Genomic DNA, 16,463 nt, shown 5'->3' on the forward strand with positions numbered 1-16,463 from the left:
TCGTCGTTATTTGGGTGCGTGCATGCGTGCGGGAGACTATGTAAAAGCAGTTGTTATAACTCTCTGCCCATTTCATCTGATCTTCTCAATTCTTTTGCTCTCCACTTTCACATATATAGCTCCTTTACAGCTACATTTACATATATACATGTCTATTGCCTCCTCATTAAACTATCTTTTTTGCTAAATGTTTGCATGAACGTTGTATGTCGTACAGTTGTAGCAACGCAAAAAATAATAATTCAATAGATATACTTCTGTAACTATCATACGTAGGTCAATATTAGAATTCTAATGGACATAAATCACATAATTATACAATCACATCAAAATGATCAAAAACATATAATATATAATTGGTTGTATATAATATATATGATTGGTTATATAGAAAACATTTAATTTCACGCGTTACACTAATTAGAACAATTGGATAGGGGATGAGAAATAACTACAATGATATATTATATACTCACTTCAGAACTATCTTTTTCACCAATTTTTTACTTTTAATGGCTTGGTGGATTAAACAATGGACTTCCACTAATCATAAAAAGTCATAACAAATCCGATCGGCATAATCATCATTAGTATATATCTAATCTTTGATACACCTATAGTCCTTGTACTTTACATCTGGCTAGTAATAATTAAGGAAAACAAAATTAAAATCTAAATCAGAAATAGAAAATACAACATTTTAACAACAAAATTAAGATTTCGTTTTAGGGTTTAAAAAGTTGATTATGTAGGGTTAGGGTTTAGAATGTCTATAGCTATTAGTTTGTAGAGTGTAAGTTTACTTTTTTAGGATTTAAGGTTTAATTTTAACGTTATTTAGGCTATATTATGTCCAAATTGCATGGTATGCTATATAAATCATTCCCGGCCACCATCGTATGCTGATCTTATGCAATATTTATTCTTCTTGACTCGAAAAAAAGAAAAGAAGGTATTTTAATAGAAGAATGAAAAAAGTTGTGGAAGAGCTATAATGTTAAAACCTGGCATAGTTATATAGACAGCGAAGAGCCGAAGACATACTCAGTGCTTGCCTTGTCACTCTTCTTACAAAACCCCAAATAACTCGCCAAGTCACACATTGTCTATCTTTCTCTATACGGCACCGTTTAAGCGTTGCAAATTGCAACAACAACTAAAAAAAATAAAAAGGAAAAAAGAGAGCAAAATTATGAAAAAGTCGTTTATTCAGACGATATAAAGGAGCTAACTTTCCCTCATTTACAATCTTTTCTTCTTTTCTGTCTAGGCTGATCTTTTAATTAGACAGACCCCATTTTCATATATTCTCATTCATTTCATTTTTTTTGTTTATCGGTGAATATATCGTTCATAACCATCATCATCATCATCATCAAGAAACCCAAAAACAGTTTACAAATATATGTCTAATACGAGCTATTACCGATCACCGTTCGGAGACACGACTCACACGAAAGTTTTCGTGGGAGGTTTAGCATGGGAGACTCCCACCGATGAAATGCGTCGTTACTTTGATCAGTTCGGTGAGATTCTTGAAGCCGTCATCATCACCGATAAGACTACCGGCAAATCTAAAGGCTACGGTTTCGTAAGTTCTTTAATCTATCTCCACCAATTTTTCATTTTTTCTTCTTTTAGTCTCGAGGACCACCATGTCAACATCTCCATGGTCCAGGTCACGTTTCGTGAGCCGGAAGCAGCGACGAGAGCGGTCTCTGATCCCAATCCTGTGATCGATGGACGAAAGGCGAATTGCAATATTGCGTCTTTTGGACGGCCAAGACCATCGACGCCTCGAGGTTTGTTAAAACTCAATTTCTTTGAATTTGAACTTTGATGATCATCTCAGTAGTCTATTTATTTTTTTCTATAAATTATTTCTTATCCATTTCGCTGAAGTTTTTATTTTTTTTGGCAACATATGGCTAATTATATTATGTGAATCGGGAATCGTTTTGAGAAGATTTAAAAACTAATACGATGATGAATTATATACTATTTTATGTTTTCAAAACGTAATTTCATCAGTTTTTAATCTTATATTGGAAATATATGGGGTTTATGTGATATGCATACAAAGAATAAAATGCTACATTGTTTGATAATGCTATTAGCAATGTAAAACTTGTTATTACTCAATGATGGCATAGGACGAGGCCAAGGAGGAAGCCCTGGTCAATATCAAGGTGGTGGACAATCAGGCTATACCGGAATGGCTGCTCCGCTGCAGCAGGCTGCGACTGCTCAGCTCATGTATCCGTCGTACGGGTAAGCAATTAACGAATAATAACTAAAGTTAATAAATTTAAGCCCAAAGGGTGTAAAGAAATTTATAAATTTTTGCTTAGACAAGGAAATGGTCCAATGCGATGGAAATGGTAAGAGGCAGAAGATGATATTTAATGCTTCAATTTGCGCAAGTTGGAGTCAGCCTGTAAATACAACATGTTTCATAATACATATAAATACTTGTATAGTAGCTAGTTGTCAATATAAAAAGGCATGCATATTTATGCAATGAAGATTAGCCGGACCAAACATCGCAACAATAATAGTGAAATATGTCATGTATGTGTATATAAAGAGTACATTTCTGTCTCGATGAATTTTGCATGCACTAAATTTGTCGAGGTAAAATAATTAACAAGAATTGTTTTCGGTATTTTGGTGAATATATAGACTAATTGGTTTTGCATCATTTAATTCTCTTGTTTTCAGGTACACCTACAATTCTGAATATGGGTACCACCAAGTCAGTCTCTCTATCTCTGTCTCCTCTCTTTCTCTCTCTGTCCATATGACATAGATGATACATATACAATTAGAGACCACATGCAATGGTATATATAAGATGATGTCGTATGATTCTAGCTAGCGGCTGTGAATGTACCTAGAAAACTTGCTTATTAGATTGGCAAAATGTGTAGGGGAAAATCGTTTATTAAGGCCGTGGAAGAAATGTAGGGTAAATGAAAAAGAAGAAACTCAAGATTATTATGAATGTATTTGTTTAGGTTAGTGATGTATTAATTGATATATAATATGTTCAGTGCTGAATTATTTACATGCAGGCGCTATACAACTCACAGCTCCAACAGGCACAATACTATCAACAGCAAATGTACGGAGGAGGAGGAGCAACATCACCATCATCATCTAACATCATGCCTTCCCCTTACTATTACCTCCAAGCTCCAAGCCCTAGACCATATCCACCTCATCATCAACAGTATCAGTATCATCATCATCAACAACAGCAACAACGTTTACCCGCTGGCTCTTCTAATTACATAATCTACCCATCCAATGTCGAGGCTCCCACTTCCTCTAATCCCCCTATTTCCCAAGGGACACTATCTTCTTCCACGGGTGAGTCCTAAATAACGTTATTGATTTTGTTTTCCTTCACATTTTTTTCAACGTTGTATTTTCTCCAACGACATTGTTAACCAATGTGCATGCATGTTCCATTGTGCAATTACATTCATCACCATTACAACTAAGTACTAAATAATTAAGTGAAGCTTAAACGAAATACCAAAAAGAGTGAATGATTGGCACATGGGATATATAAAATTGCGTCATGTCCATGTGAACTGAGCTGTCTAGTGTTTTTTTTTTCTCTCACCCCTGTCAATCCTACATCATGGGTCATGCATGTTTACATATGTGTATGTAAATGCATAAACCAATAGTGTTTGCATGTGAGTTCTGCCACCTTTATTTTTTGAGAAAAGCTCTGTCACCTTTTTGTATATAATTGATTCTCAAGATCTAGTCACACAACTCACAAATGGACCACTCTCTAGACTCTCTATTTAAGCAATTATCCAAACTTATGTGCAGAGGGGCCACCAAACAAATAAGTTCTATGTGCGGGATTGACTATTTTGTTATATTCTTATGTCAAAAAATAAAGTTTTAACGTAATGTTCGTTTTTGTTACTTCAGAATCACACGCACCACAACAAGTCTCAGAAGGAGGAGGAGAATACGATCCAACGGATGCACCTGAAAGTACAACCACGAACAGCAGAGAGTTGACGTCATCTTCATGATTCAGCTTCAACTCCAACTCCAACTTGTACAATCTTGACATTTTTTTTTGCTTCTTTTTCTCTTCATCCAACCAGAAAAAAAGAAAGAAGCTAATTCGCTTTTTATTAATTTTTCTCAACCATATTCATGACTTAACATGACTGCCAAAATAAAGATGGCTCTATCTCTCAACTCTTGTCATGTTTTTTTTCTTTTTCCTAACGGAATAATATAATATGTCGACTTTGATATTCTTTCTATTATAAAATAAATTCGACTACTTTTAATGCTAAAGTTATTCTATAGTAATTGTCACTGGATACAAACAGTAAAAACAAAATCTAATTATATACCAGTAAAACACATCTATAGAATGGTCCAAGGTCTACCACTAATATGATCATCATATAATGTGTAATTAACTACCGCATTACAATACTTGTTCGTCTTATTAAAGATTATAAGAAATATTTATTTATAAGCGTCTCAAAATTCATGACCGACGAACCAAGTTTATGCTTAGTCGCTTCCTCTGCTAAGCACCGCCACTCTTCCGCCTTTTCTCTTAGCTTTCTTCCCTTCTCTCCATCCATGAGCTCTCTAACTACCCTCTCGACCTCCTCTCTCTTCACATCTTTTCCGATCTCTATACCCACTCCCCACTCATCACAACAAAACTTACAATTAGTAGGCTGCTCCGAAAAACATGGCCAACATATCATTGGAACACCACCGGAGAGTCTCTAATGTTGAATTCCACCCGCAATGCGTCAAGAATCCTCCGATAGCCCGGTGGGAAAGGACTTTCTCCTGAGGACACCAACTTGCCAGCATTCTCCGGTCTGCCGTCTCCGCTAAAAACTCTGAGGGAACCACCATAGCCTCTCCGACCACTAAATTAGGCCGAATGACCCACAAAAAGTTTTTCCCACTTGCGGCCAACCCCCATGCAAACTCCACAAGCTGTTCTGCACTCATCACCGTTATACATCCAAAATTGACAAAAAGAACACTGTTTGGAGTTTTAGTATCGAGCCAATCCAAACATTCCGTCTCCTCTCTCCACAGATTTAACCCCAACTGTCCTATTTCACTAGCCTCGTCGATTTCTTGGTTCACTAAGAGATGGAGCGGTCCTATCGAATAAACCGGAGGTAAAATACATTGCATATACCGGATAACATCATGCTCGAGATCATCAAACGTATTGAGAATGATAGCACTAGCGCGTTTGGATCGCTCGACCTCTCGGATGAGGAAATTGAGCATTATGTTGTTAGGATTAGTGGTACGGATGTAGCTAGGGATGTCCTTTAACCTAAGATTCTTCATCGACGGTATCCAATCTATAATTGTGTCTAGATGCTCCTTAGACATGTAACTTTCATCTGTCCAAATCCACCATTATTATTAGTAAGTAATCTAAGTAAACAACACGACACTAGTGGTCCTAAATTAATTAAGGACGTTTTCTCTTCTATATTATATGAATCAAAATCAGTAGTAATAAAAAAAAAAAAACAATTAGTACCTCTAAAAGGAGATAGACCCTTCTCGATAAAAAGATGAAAGTGTAGAAAAGTAATAAAACCACAAGCACTGTTGGTCCAAAAAATAACCTCCGGGACACCGAGTTCCTCTGCGGCGTCAAGAGTAAAACTCATCACACCGTCCGATACAATACAACTCACCGGAGGAACATCATCTCCGTTATTGATCCGCCGGAGAAGCTTCTTGAATGGAGCGAGACAGTTCTTCTCGGTGGAGACACAAACGGAAGGGGTATCCTGCGTCCTGTCGCCATCAGTCTCCGGTAGACCGTCAGGGATGGATTCAAAACGGAACGAAGGAAGCCCGTCAAGCGCGTTGGGACCACGGGAGCGGAGGAGACGGTTGTGGTTGTAGACGGTGTTGACGAAGGTGACGTGAAAGCCTTTGGCGTAGAGGAGTTTAGCTACTTTTAGCATCGGATTGATGTGCCCTTGAGCCGGATAAGGCACGCACACTACGTGTGGTTTCTGTCCGCTAGAAACGGCAGGAGATCCCATTTTTCTTTATCCCCCTGTGCCGAGAAAAATGATTGTAGATATATAGTAAGGCTTTTCAGGACTTCTTTTTAGAAATATTGGGAGACCTTATGATTCTCGCACGTGCGAATTGTCGAAAGATCTGCTTCACATGCGAAGATCTCTCATATCAGGCATGAGCGACCTCGAGGCCAAATTTGTGTCAATTTGTACGCTCAAGTCTTAACAAAAATATTATATTGGTTTATTATCTAATAATCGAAAAGATGAGTTTACGGTAGGAAATGCCATTTCTTTTTTCTTTTCGATGATGGGAGTGGACACGAGTGTAAACATTGAAACTCCATTACATAAAGACAAACTAGACAGACTAGACATTATATTTTTTTAGTATTATTTTGTGCGTGTCATCTACTCAAATGTTGAAAAGGGACAAGATACCTTTTATATGTTTTTGGAAGTTGATGCAAGAAGAATACAACTTTATTGGTTTGTTGGACTTAATTTTTGGTCTAGCGGTAGACTAAGGAAATAATATTGTTTTACAGCCGATTCTGTATTTTAATCTCCAATGATTGCGAATTTGCTACTTCTTCTCGATCGGTTAACGCAATTTCACATTTTAATTTGGTGCAAACATCACAAAACAATTACACAATTTCGACGTATATATATCACCACAGACTATTAAAAACACATATACTCGACCAGCGTTTTATGTATAACATATTTTTATAACCATCTTGTGTTGAAAATATAACATTGTATACTTGTGCAGTTTCCTACTCCCTTAAAAGAATCTTTCTCACAACCGTCTCAAGATTCACAATCGATGAACCAAGTTTATGATCTGTCGCTTCTTTCGCCAAGCGCCGCCACTCTTCCGCCTTTTCTCTCATCTTTTTTCCCTTCTCTCCATCCATCAACTCTCTAACCACTGCCTCGACCTCTTCCCTGTTCACATCTCCGCCAGTCTCAATCCCAACCTCCCATTCGTCACAAGAAAACTTACAATTTGTTTGTTGCTCTGCAAAGAATGGCCAACACACCATAGGAACTCCACCGCATAGACTTTCCAACGTCGAATTCCATCCACAATGCGTCAAGAACCCACCAATGGCTGGGTGGGAAAGGACTTGTTCTTGAGGACACCAACTTGCCAACATCCTCCTGTCTTCCGTCTCCGTTAAGAACTCTTGTGGCACCATTGCATCATCCCCGGCTACTAAATCTGGCCGTATCACCCACAAAAACTCTTTCCCCGTTGCCGCCAAACCCCATGCAAACTCGGCAAGCTGTTTTGCATTCAACACTGTTATGCTCCCGAAGTTAACGTAAACAACGCTGTTTTGAGCTTTGGTATCTAGCCAATCAAGACACTCCGTCTCCTCTTTCCAAAGGTTCGATCCCATCCGTCCGATCTCACTATCCTCACCGATCTCTTGTTTCTCGAGTAGATGGAGCGGTCCGATAGAGTAAACCGGAGGTATAATAGATTGCATAGATTGTATGACATCATGCTCGAGATCATCGAACGTGTTAAGAATGATAGCTGAAGCGCGTTTGGTTCGCTCAGTCTCACGGACAAGAAAGTTGAGCATGATGTCGTCAGGATTAGCAGTTCGGATGAAGCTAGGGATGTCTTTTAGTTTTAGGTTCTTCATCATTGGTATCCAGTCTATTTCTGTGTCTAAGTATTCCTTGGTCAAGTAACTCTCATCTGCCAAATACACCACCAAAATATCAGTTTTAACTCAATAACCGTATAAAGAACATAGCCAGAAAAAAGGGTATTATAGGTCAACAATGTCAGACAATTATATAGAGTTTACTTTTTAGATATCATAAAAAATAAAGAGTTTACTTTCTCTTGGACTTTTAAAAATTTATTTTGATTTATTTATTTTTTTCTCAACTATCATTTTTGGCTGACGTTGTAGTAGGAGTTATCTCCTACTTGAAGTTATCCATAACCAATGAAAACAAAAACTCAGTAGGGAACCCACTATATATGACAATTATGTTTCGCAATCATCGTGATTTTTCAGTGCCTAATTAAAAATATATGATATTTTCCGGGTTTGATGGTCTATAAAGTTCAGCCCAAATTTGCATTGTTTTTTTGTTTGTTTCAATGATCTATATATTATATATATTGGACCTCTTTTTGGATTATATAGTAAGTTGGGGGAATCTCTGCGCGCGGGCCTCTTTTTTGGTAAAGTCCGAAAACCTTTAGTACGAAATCACATATAGATAAAAGCTAGCTAACAAGTTGTATTCACGTTGACTACTCTTATTCGTGTGTATTACACGTAAAATATACAACCTCACTGATGATTAGTGGTTTCTAGTTTCTAAGTTAAACTTAATCTTGTAACACGGATTAAGTCATTGATAAAGAAAAAATAATAATACATACATATATAGACTGACCTTTTACCGGCGATAACCCCTTCTCGATGAAGCGATAAAAGTATAGATAAGCCAAGAAGCCACAAGCACTGGTTGTCCAGAAAAGAACCTCCGGGACACCAAGCTCCTCCGCTGCGTCAAGTGTGAAACTCATACAACCATCGGATACGATACAGCTCACTGGAGGAACATCATCTTTGGCGTTGATCTCCCGGAGAAGCTTCTTGAACGGAGCGAGAGAGTGCTTCACTGTGGACTCGCAAAGGCTAGGGATGTCTTGAGTGACGTCCACATCAGTCTCCGGTAGACCGTCAGGGATGGACTCAAACCGGAAAGAAGGAAGCCCGTCGACGGCGTTAGGCCCACGGGACTTGAGGAGACGGTTGTGGTTGTAGATGGTGTTGACGAAGGTGACGTGGAAGCCTTTAGCGTAGAGGAGTTTGGCCACTTTCATCATAGGGTTGATGTGGCCTTGAGCTGGGTAAGGAACGCAAACTACGTGTGGCTTTTGTACGCTGGGAATGGCTTGAGATCCCATTTTCTTGCTCTCTTATTCCGAGAAAAAATGAAAGTGTTAATGTATTGTGAATGGTGAATGATATGAATGATTCCTTTAGGCTTATAGGACTCCGTTTTATAGAAAGGTTGAATGAATCTTATTGGCACGTGGGAAGTGTCGAAAGATCTGCCTCTCACATGCCAAGATTTTTTCCGTACAAGGCATAGGCGCTCTCGAGATCAAAGTTTGTGTAGTTTTAAGTATAAATTTTTTAATCGTTATATAAGATAATATTGTTTAATCAAAAAGTGAGTTCACGTCTGTAATGTGAAATTAGGCATAGTCAAAACTAGTGGCCTCAATAATCAAGGTCGTCGATGCTAGATCTTTTATTTTTTTGCCCATCAAATTTAGTTTTTAAAAAATAAATAAAAAAAGACAACAATCGGTGGGAAAACGGGCGAAGGGACATGTTGCAATTCACCGGAGGACAAATACATTTTTGTCACAAAACGCAATACTACTTTTCAAAATCGAACAAGTCTAAATTCACTAGCTAAGCACAGAAAGAAAGAAGTGTTCACAAACTTTGACTACTTTTTTCTTTCTTTTTTTTCTAACATTTTGGAAAACCTCAATATTTGTTTCCAAATAACATTGTATTGATTGTTGAAACTAATCCTTTGTAAAATAATTTAAAAGGGGTGTATTCACAATAGAATTTTAAGAGATTTGAGTTTTATTGAGTTTTTAAATGATTTTGATGATTTTAAGGAAGTTCATATGATTTTTGTAAAATCCTTACAAATCTCACCTAAAACCATGAGATTTGGATTTCTGTATTTTTAACTAAGAAAATCCTCTCAAATCTTCAATATTTGTTTCCAAATAACATTGCATTAATTGTTGAAACTAATCCTACATTTTTGTAAAATAATTTAAGAGGGGTGTATTCACAATATAAATTTAAGAGATTTGAGTTTTATTGAGTTTTTAAATGATTTTGATGATTTTAGAGAAGTTCATATGATTTTTGTAAAATCCTTTCAAATCTCACATAAAACTATGAGATTTGGATTTTTGTATTTTTAAATCTCACCTCTCAAATCCTTAAAAATCAAATCCACAAAAGTTTTCAATAATAGTGGATTTTAAGATGGATTTTGAAATCTTTAGTTCAATACCAGTGGATTTTATGAGAATTTTTTAAATTCATGTTTGAATAACACTTGATTTATAAGTTTTAAACAAATCTCTTAGAATTATACTTTGAATACACCTCCCTAAATTTCTTAACAAACAAAAAAAAGTACTAATTTTGTGTAATTTATATGCTTTTTTTTTTATATAGACATTTCCATCCAGATATCAAGATAAGAAATTTTATCCAAAATAGATAGGGTTAAGTCAAATTTAATATTTTCAATATACTGCATAAACTTTGTTAGCCATTAAGTCAACATTAATCTTTTCAATATACTCCATAAACTTTGTTTAGCACTTTTTATATTGTATCTTTTGGTAATTGCTCCATAAATTATATATGATAATTTATTTAGGAAATAGACGAATATTTATAATTTCAGATTTGAAATATGCTTTAAAACACAACTGCAGTTTATCTATAAAAATATTAATTTAAAATTACTAATTTATATTTTAATATAATTGCGGACACGAAGACTTAATACTAGATAGAACTAATTATATTTGATCAAAGAATTTATGAAAATACTTTTTGTGTGTCACATATTCTGTTCTAGTATATATACAAATGTTTACAGTTTTATTCCAAAATAACTTTGGAACTTTGATTGACAGTGGAATGCATTTTCAATAGTCAAGGAAAAAAATAAATGAAGACCAATGATTTATAAGACCGTGAACATATGAGTTTATGATTTGTACTGGTGATGTTGTTGCTACATGATTGTTGATTAAAAAAAAAGAAGATAAAGTATAATACTTTAGTGACTTACAAAAGAAAAAACACGAGGAACACATTTGGAAGAGACATGAGAAGACAGTACAATGGATCTACGACATTCAGTAAATTGATTAGATCATTCATCCATGGCCATAAAAATATTAATTTTGGTAAAATTTCAAGTAGGTTTTGGATTTAATATATTTAATCATAAATAACGATTTTAAACTATTGGTTGAATAATGTTTGAAATGAGTAATCACATTTTTCATATTTAACATAACATAACATAGTGTTATGATAATCGTATGCGTAAAATAGATCATATAGAGTTTACATTATTTAGTCTCTAGCCCTTAAAAGAACCTTGTCAACAACCATCTGAAAATTCAATTCCGACGAACCAAGCATATGCTTCGTCGCTTCCTCAGCCAAGCGTCGCCACTCTTCTGCCTTCTCTCTCATTTTCTTTCCTTTGTCTCCATCCATTAGCTCTCTAACCAACTCCTCAACCTCCTCCCTCCTCACATCTCCACTGATCTCCATCCCCACCTCCCACTCATCACAACAATATTTACAATTCGTTTGCTGCTCCGCGAAGAACGGCCAACACACCATTGGAACTCCACTGGAGAGACTCTCCAAAGTCGAATTCCATCCACTATGTGTTAAGAATCCTCCAACTGCCGGATGAGAAAGGACTTTCTCTTGAGGACACCAACTCGCTAGCATCCTTCTATCAGCCGTCTCTATTAGAAACTCTGGTGGAACCACAGCTACATCACCATCTACTAAATCCGGCCTGATCACCCAGAGAAAATCTTTCTTTGTTGCTGCCAAGCCCCAAGCAAACTCCATGAGATGTTTGGCACTCATCACTGTTATGCTTCCAAAATTAACATAAACAACACTGTTTGGAGATTTAGTGTCGAGCCAATCCAAACACTCCCTCTCCTCTTTCCACAAATTTGTTGCCATTTGTCCGATCTCACTATCCTTGTCCATCTTCTGATTCACCAGTAGCTGGAGCGGTCCAATAGAGTGTACTTGAGGTATAATAGATTTAATAGATTGGATGGTGTCATGCTCGAGGTCATCGAATGTATTGAGAATGATAGCTGAAGCACGTTTGACTCGGTCAGCCTCATGGACAAAGAAGTTGAGCATTATGTCGTCAGGATTAGTCGTTCGGATGAAGCTTGGGATGTCTTTTAATCTTAGGTTCTTCATTGATGGTATCCAATCTATTTTTGTCTCTAAGTGCTCCTTACTCTCATCTGCCAATCCACGTCCACCACCATTATATAATTTATATTAGCGATATAATCTAATATCTCGACATTTACGAATTAAAATTTAAATTTGATGCATTTTAGTTTTCATCTAATGTTATAGTTTAATTTCAGGGTAAAAAATAGTTAATGTTCGTCAACATAACAACGACATAGAAAGGTGGCATATATATAGTTACCTCTACTCTACTCTCTGTTCCTAAAAAATAATTTTTTTGAAGAAAATTTTTGTTTCAAAAAGATAATTGTTTTAAGTTATCAATTCATTATTAATTAGACGTTACAAATTTTAAAGTAAAATAATTACATATTATTAGTTTAAAATTTCAGAAAATTATGAATCACAAAAATAATGCTCTTATTATCTATTTTTCTATGTTTTCTGAATATGTGTGAAAACCCTATAAAATTTATCTGTTAGGAATAGTAGTTATCAAGTATGCTGTCATGTATAGTTTAAAGTATTAATGAAAATAATAAAATACTTTTCATCAAGATGTAGGCTTGTATGTACCTTTTTGTGGTGATAACCCCTTCTCGACGAAGCAATAGAAGTGTAAATAAGCCAAGAAGCCACAAGCGCTGGTAGTCCAAAAAACAACATCCGGGACTCCAAGCTCCTCAGCAGCATCAAGAGTAAAGCTCATAATACCATCAGATACAATACAGCTCACCGGAGGAACATCATCTGCCGTGTTGATCCGCGTGAGAAGCTCCTTGAATGGAGCTAGACAGTTCTTCTTTGTGGACGCACAAAGAGGAGGGACGTCCTGTGTGGCGTCCTTGTTGGTCTCGGGTAGACCATCAGGAATAGACTCGTACCGGAAAGAAGGAAGCACGTTGAGGGCGTTAGATCCACGGGAACGGAGGAGACGTTTGTGGTTATAGATGGTGTTGGCAAAGGTAACGTGGAAGCCTTTGGCGTGTAAGAGTTTAGCCACTTGGAGCATCGGGTTTATGTGGCCTTGAGCCGGGAAAGGCACGCATACTACGTGTGGTTTTTGTCCGCTAGAAACGGTTTGAGATGCCATTTTCTTTTTCTTCTGTGTCTAATTTTTTTTTTTTAAGTAGATATGTATGTGAGTCGATCAGAATGACCATGGGAACAATTTGGATCGCTAGGCTTTTAAGGGACTCTTCAATGATTGTGAGGATATATGATTCTCACACATGATATGTTTTTTTTTTTTTTTTTTTTTTTTTTTTTTTCACACATGAGATTGTTGGCAAATCCGTCAAGTGACAATGATATCCAAAAACCCACGGTCCTCGGGCAATCAGCGATATTAGTCAAATTGAAACGCCAAGACTTGTGGCCCTATATGGGCAATAATTCGTGAAAGCATTACCTCTTAGCGTGAGAAATCGTTTTCACATATATCTTAATGATTTTTTAAACATCTTTAGAGGCTCCGAAAAGCTTTAAAGATTTTTTTTATTATTCAAATAGTTTTTTAAAATTTTATATATATACACGGATATAATATTTTGGTAAAAAATTTCGAATTACTTACTTTCCTAAAATAAAATAAAAAGTATTGCAATAAGAATAACTGACAAAAAAAAAAAAAAAAACATATCATAAGATCCTAAATGCACGAAAGGTTGATCGCTCATAAATCATAATATTAAGAAACCATGCATTTGCTATATGTTGAGGTCTTTATATATCTTTATATGTAATTTGGGATTGATACGGGTGCTTAGCCTGCTTTCATATGAGGATCGGTTCTGAAAGCATATTCTATATAACTACTTTCATTGAGTCAAAATTTGAATTTGTAACTCTATTAGGTTTAAAGACATGCATTAATAATGCGTTAATCTCTTTGTCTCATGACTCTCATCTCATTTCTTATGTGCGATACGTAATTCGCCGTCCGCAACACCAAAGATAAAAGCCATATTAGTGGAAGTCAATAATTCGTGAAAGCAACGTTTCTGACGGTGGTACAGAATTTAACTATACAGCGATCCATCCGAAAAAAATATGTTCTGAGATATATAAAAATGCCAGGAAAGTCATTTCTTTTTGCAAATATTTAGATTTCGACACTGCCGTATAAACAAACGAAACACTCTATGCAGAGCCTAAAACTTTTCTATAAAGAGAAAACAAACAAATAGTGCATTATTATGTAAATCACGTACGTAATCATTTTTTTCGTAAGATAAAACCTTATTATACGTAAATTTATTTGTATTAATAGTCTCTATTGGCTTATGTTGCCTAAGAGAACCTTGTTAACAACTTTCTGAAGATTTACAAATGACGAACCACGCATATGGTCCGTCGCTTCCTCTGCCAAACGCCGCCACTCTTTCGCCTTCTCTCTCATTTTCTTTCCTTTATCTCCATCCATTAGTTCTCTTACCAACTCCTCAACCTCTTCTCTCCTCACATCTCCACTGATCTCCATCCCCACCTCCCATTCATCACAACAATATTTACAATTTGTTTGCTGCTCTGCAAAGAACGGCCAACTCACCATTGGAACTCCACTAGAAAGGCTCTCCATAGTTGAGTTCCACCCACTATGTGTTAAGAATCCTCCGACTGCTGGATGAGAAAGAACTTTCTCTTGAGGACACCAACTCACTAGCATCCTTCGATCAGCCGTCTCTATAAGAAACTCTGGTGGAACCATAGCTACATCACCGGCTACTAAATCCGGCCTGATCACCCAGAGAAAATCTTTCTTTGTTGCTGCCAAGCCCCAAGCAAACTCCATGAGATGTTTCTTGCTCATCACTGTTATGCTACCGAAATTAACATAAACGACGCTGCTTGGAGACCTAGTATCGAGCCAATTCAAACAGTCCATCTCTTCTCTCCACAGATTCGTTCCCAACCGTCCAATTTCACTTTTCTCGTCGATCTCCCGCTTCACTTGTAGATGGAGCGGTCCAATAGTGTATACTAAAGGTATGATAGATTGAATAGATTGGATGGTGTCATGCTCAAGGCTATCAAATGTGTTGAGAATGATAGCGGAAGCGCGTTTGGCTCGGTCGGCCTCATGGACAAAAAAGTTTAGCATTATGTCTTCAGGATTCGTTGCACGGATGAAGCTTGGTATGTCTTTGAGTCTTAGGTTTCTCATCGATGGTATCCAGTCTATTTTTGTGTCTAAGTAACTCTCATCTGCTAAAATAGACTGTATTATACTATGCAAAACTGTGGTGCATTCAATTAACATTAATACTATACACTATAGTTTAAATTCAGAGTAAAAACGAGTTATTGTTGATCACCGCAACAATGATAGAAAAAGTGGGCTATACAATAATATTTATTACGTATTTATGGTATATCTACTTGTACGTACCTTTTAGTGGTGATAACCCCTTCTCGATGAAGCGATAGAAGTGTAGATAAGCCAAGAAGCCACAAGCACTGGTTGTCCAGAAAAGAACCTCCGGGATTCCAAACTCCTCGGCTGCATCAAGTGTAAAGCTCATCACACCGTCCGATACAATACAGCTCACGGGAGGAATATCATCTTTGCTGTTAATACGACGGAGAAGCTCTTTAAACGGAGCCAGACAGTTTTTCATGGTGGACTCACAAAGGGGAGGGACGCGCTGCATGACGTCCTTGATAGGTTGCTCCGGTAGACCGTCAGGGATGGACTCGAACTGGAAAGAAGGAAGCCCATCAAGAGCGTTGGGACCACGTGACCGGATGAGACGGTTGTGGTTGTAGACAGTGTTGACAAAGGTAACATGAAAGCCTCTGGCATAAAGGAGTTTAGCCACTTTCAGCATCGGATTGATGTGGCCTTGAGCTGGGAAAGGTACGCAAACTACGTGTGGTTTTTGTCCGCTAGAAACGGCATGAGATGCCATTTCTTTTCTTGTGTGCCAAAAAAAAACAGAGAAGAAAAAAATGAAAGATATATGGATATGTATGGAACACCTTGGATAGGCTTTAAAGGACTCCACAATGAGATGGCGAGAGCATGATTCTCGCACGTAGCGGTTATCGACATAAACCTAACACGTGCGAAGATATCCCCTACCCGTCGGCACGAGTGATAACAGAAGATAAATAATGGTTATCTACCTGTTTGTGAAAATTAAATGACAGAGACTAGTGGCCCGTAGTCAATAATTCGTGAAAACAATGCTTCTTACTCTTTAGAGTGATACACAGTTTTAAGTACAATATCTCTAAACCTTAAGCTTCCTTCTTCCAAACTTTTACAATATTTTACCAAAAATAACAACTTTTGAATTAATATTAAGACTTAGATTGAACT

The 16,463-nt window shown here is 36.8% G+C and overlaps 5 protein-coding genes across 6 annotated transcripts; 1 reads left to right on the plus strand and 4 right to left on the minus strand.

Moving 5' to 3' along the window:
* Positions 1 to 1,256: 1,256 nt before the first annotated feature.
* LOC17900085 (RNA-binding protein 24) lies at positions 1,257 to 4,295 on the plus strand. The gene is made up of 6 exons (XM_006304005.2): positions 1,257 to 1,591; positions 1,679 to 1,802; positions 2,154 to 2,271; positions 2,722 to 2,755; positions 3,075 to 3,372; positions 3,955 to 4,295. The coding sequence occupies exons 1-6, from the start codon at positions 1,406 to 1,408 to the stop codon at positions 4,059 to 4,061; spliced, it is 867 nt and encodes a 288-aa protein (XP_006304067.1). The 5' UTR covers positions 1,257 to 1,405; the 3' UTR covers positions 4,062 to 4,295.
* A 96-nt stretch (positions 4,296 to 4,391) lies between these two features.
* On the minus strand, positions 4,392 to 6,333 carry LOC17899018 (UDP-glycosyltransferase 85A7). The gene is given in 3 exon segments (XM_006307620.2): positions 4,392 to 4,782; positions 4,784 to 5,429; positions 5,573 to 6,333. Coding segments are annotated over 3 exon segments (1,446 nt in total). The 5' UTR covers positions 6,090 to 6,333; the 3' UTR covers positions 4,392 to 4,499.
* Positions 6,334 to 6,668: 335 nt separating this feature from the next.
* On the minus strand, positions 6,669 to 9,071 carry LOC17897004 (UDP-glycosyltransferase 85A2). Its single transcript, XM_006307304.2, has 2 exons — positions 8,505 to 9,071; positions 6,669 to 7,788 (listed from the first exon to the last, which is right to left on the minus strand). Exons 1-2 carry the CDS (start codon positions 9,019 to 9,021, stop codon positions 6,851 to 6,853), a joined length of 1,455 nt encoding a protein of 484 aa, XP_006307366.1. The 5' UTR covers positions 9,022 to 9,071; the 3' UTR covers positions 6,669 to 6,850.
* Positions 9,072 to 11,110: 2,039 nt separating this feature from the next.
* On the minus strand, positions 11,111 to 13,467 carry LOC17898737 (UDP-glycosyltransferase 85A5). Its single transcript, XM_006303597.2, has 2 exons — positions 12,716 to 13,467; positions 11,111 to 12,186 (listed from the first exon to the last, which is right to left on the minus strand). The coding sequence occupies exons 1-2, from the start codon at positions 13,230 to 13,232 to the stop codon at positions 11,252 to 11,254; spliced, it is 1,452 nt and encodes a 483-aa protein (XP_006303659.1). The 5' UTR covers positions 13,233 to 13,467; the 3' UTR covers positions 11,111 to 11,251.
* Positions 13,468 to 14,262: 795 nt separating this feature from the next.
* On the minus strand, positions 14,263 to 16,273 carry LOC17897067 (UDP-glycosyltransferase 85A5). Of its 2 annotated transcripts, none has more exons than XM_023789000.1 (2): positions 15,527 to 16,273; positions 14,263 to 15,369 (listed from the first exon to the last, which is right to left on the minus strand). In XM_023789000.1, the coding sequence occupies exons 1-2, from the start codon at positions 16,048 to 16,050 to the stop codon at positions 14,415 to 14,417; spliced, it is 1,479 nt and encodes a 492-aa protein (XP_023644768.1). In that variant the 5' UTR covers positions 16,051 to 16,273; the 3' UTR covers positions 14,263 to 14,414. The 2 variants fall into 2 exon arrangements, with proteins under 2 accessions (XP_023644768.1, XP_006304973.1); XM_006304911.2 differs by having other exon boundaries at positions 14,263 to 15,346; positions 15,531 to 16,272.
* Positions 16,274 to 16,463: the final 190 nt, after the last annotated feature.

This window comes from Capsella rubella, unplaced genomic scaffold, assembly GCF_000375325.1.
Source record: "Capsella rubella cultivar Monte Gargano unplaced genomic scaffold, Caprub1_0 scaffold_1, whole genome shotgun sequence".
Lineage (NCBI taxonomy): Eukaryota > Viridiplantae > Streptophyta > Magnoliopsida > Brassicales > Brassicaceae > Capsella > Capsella rubella.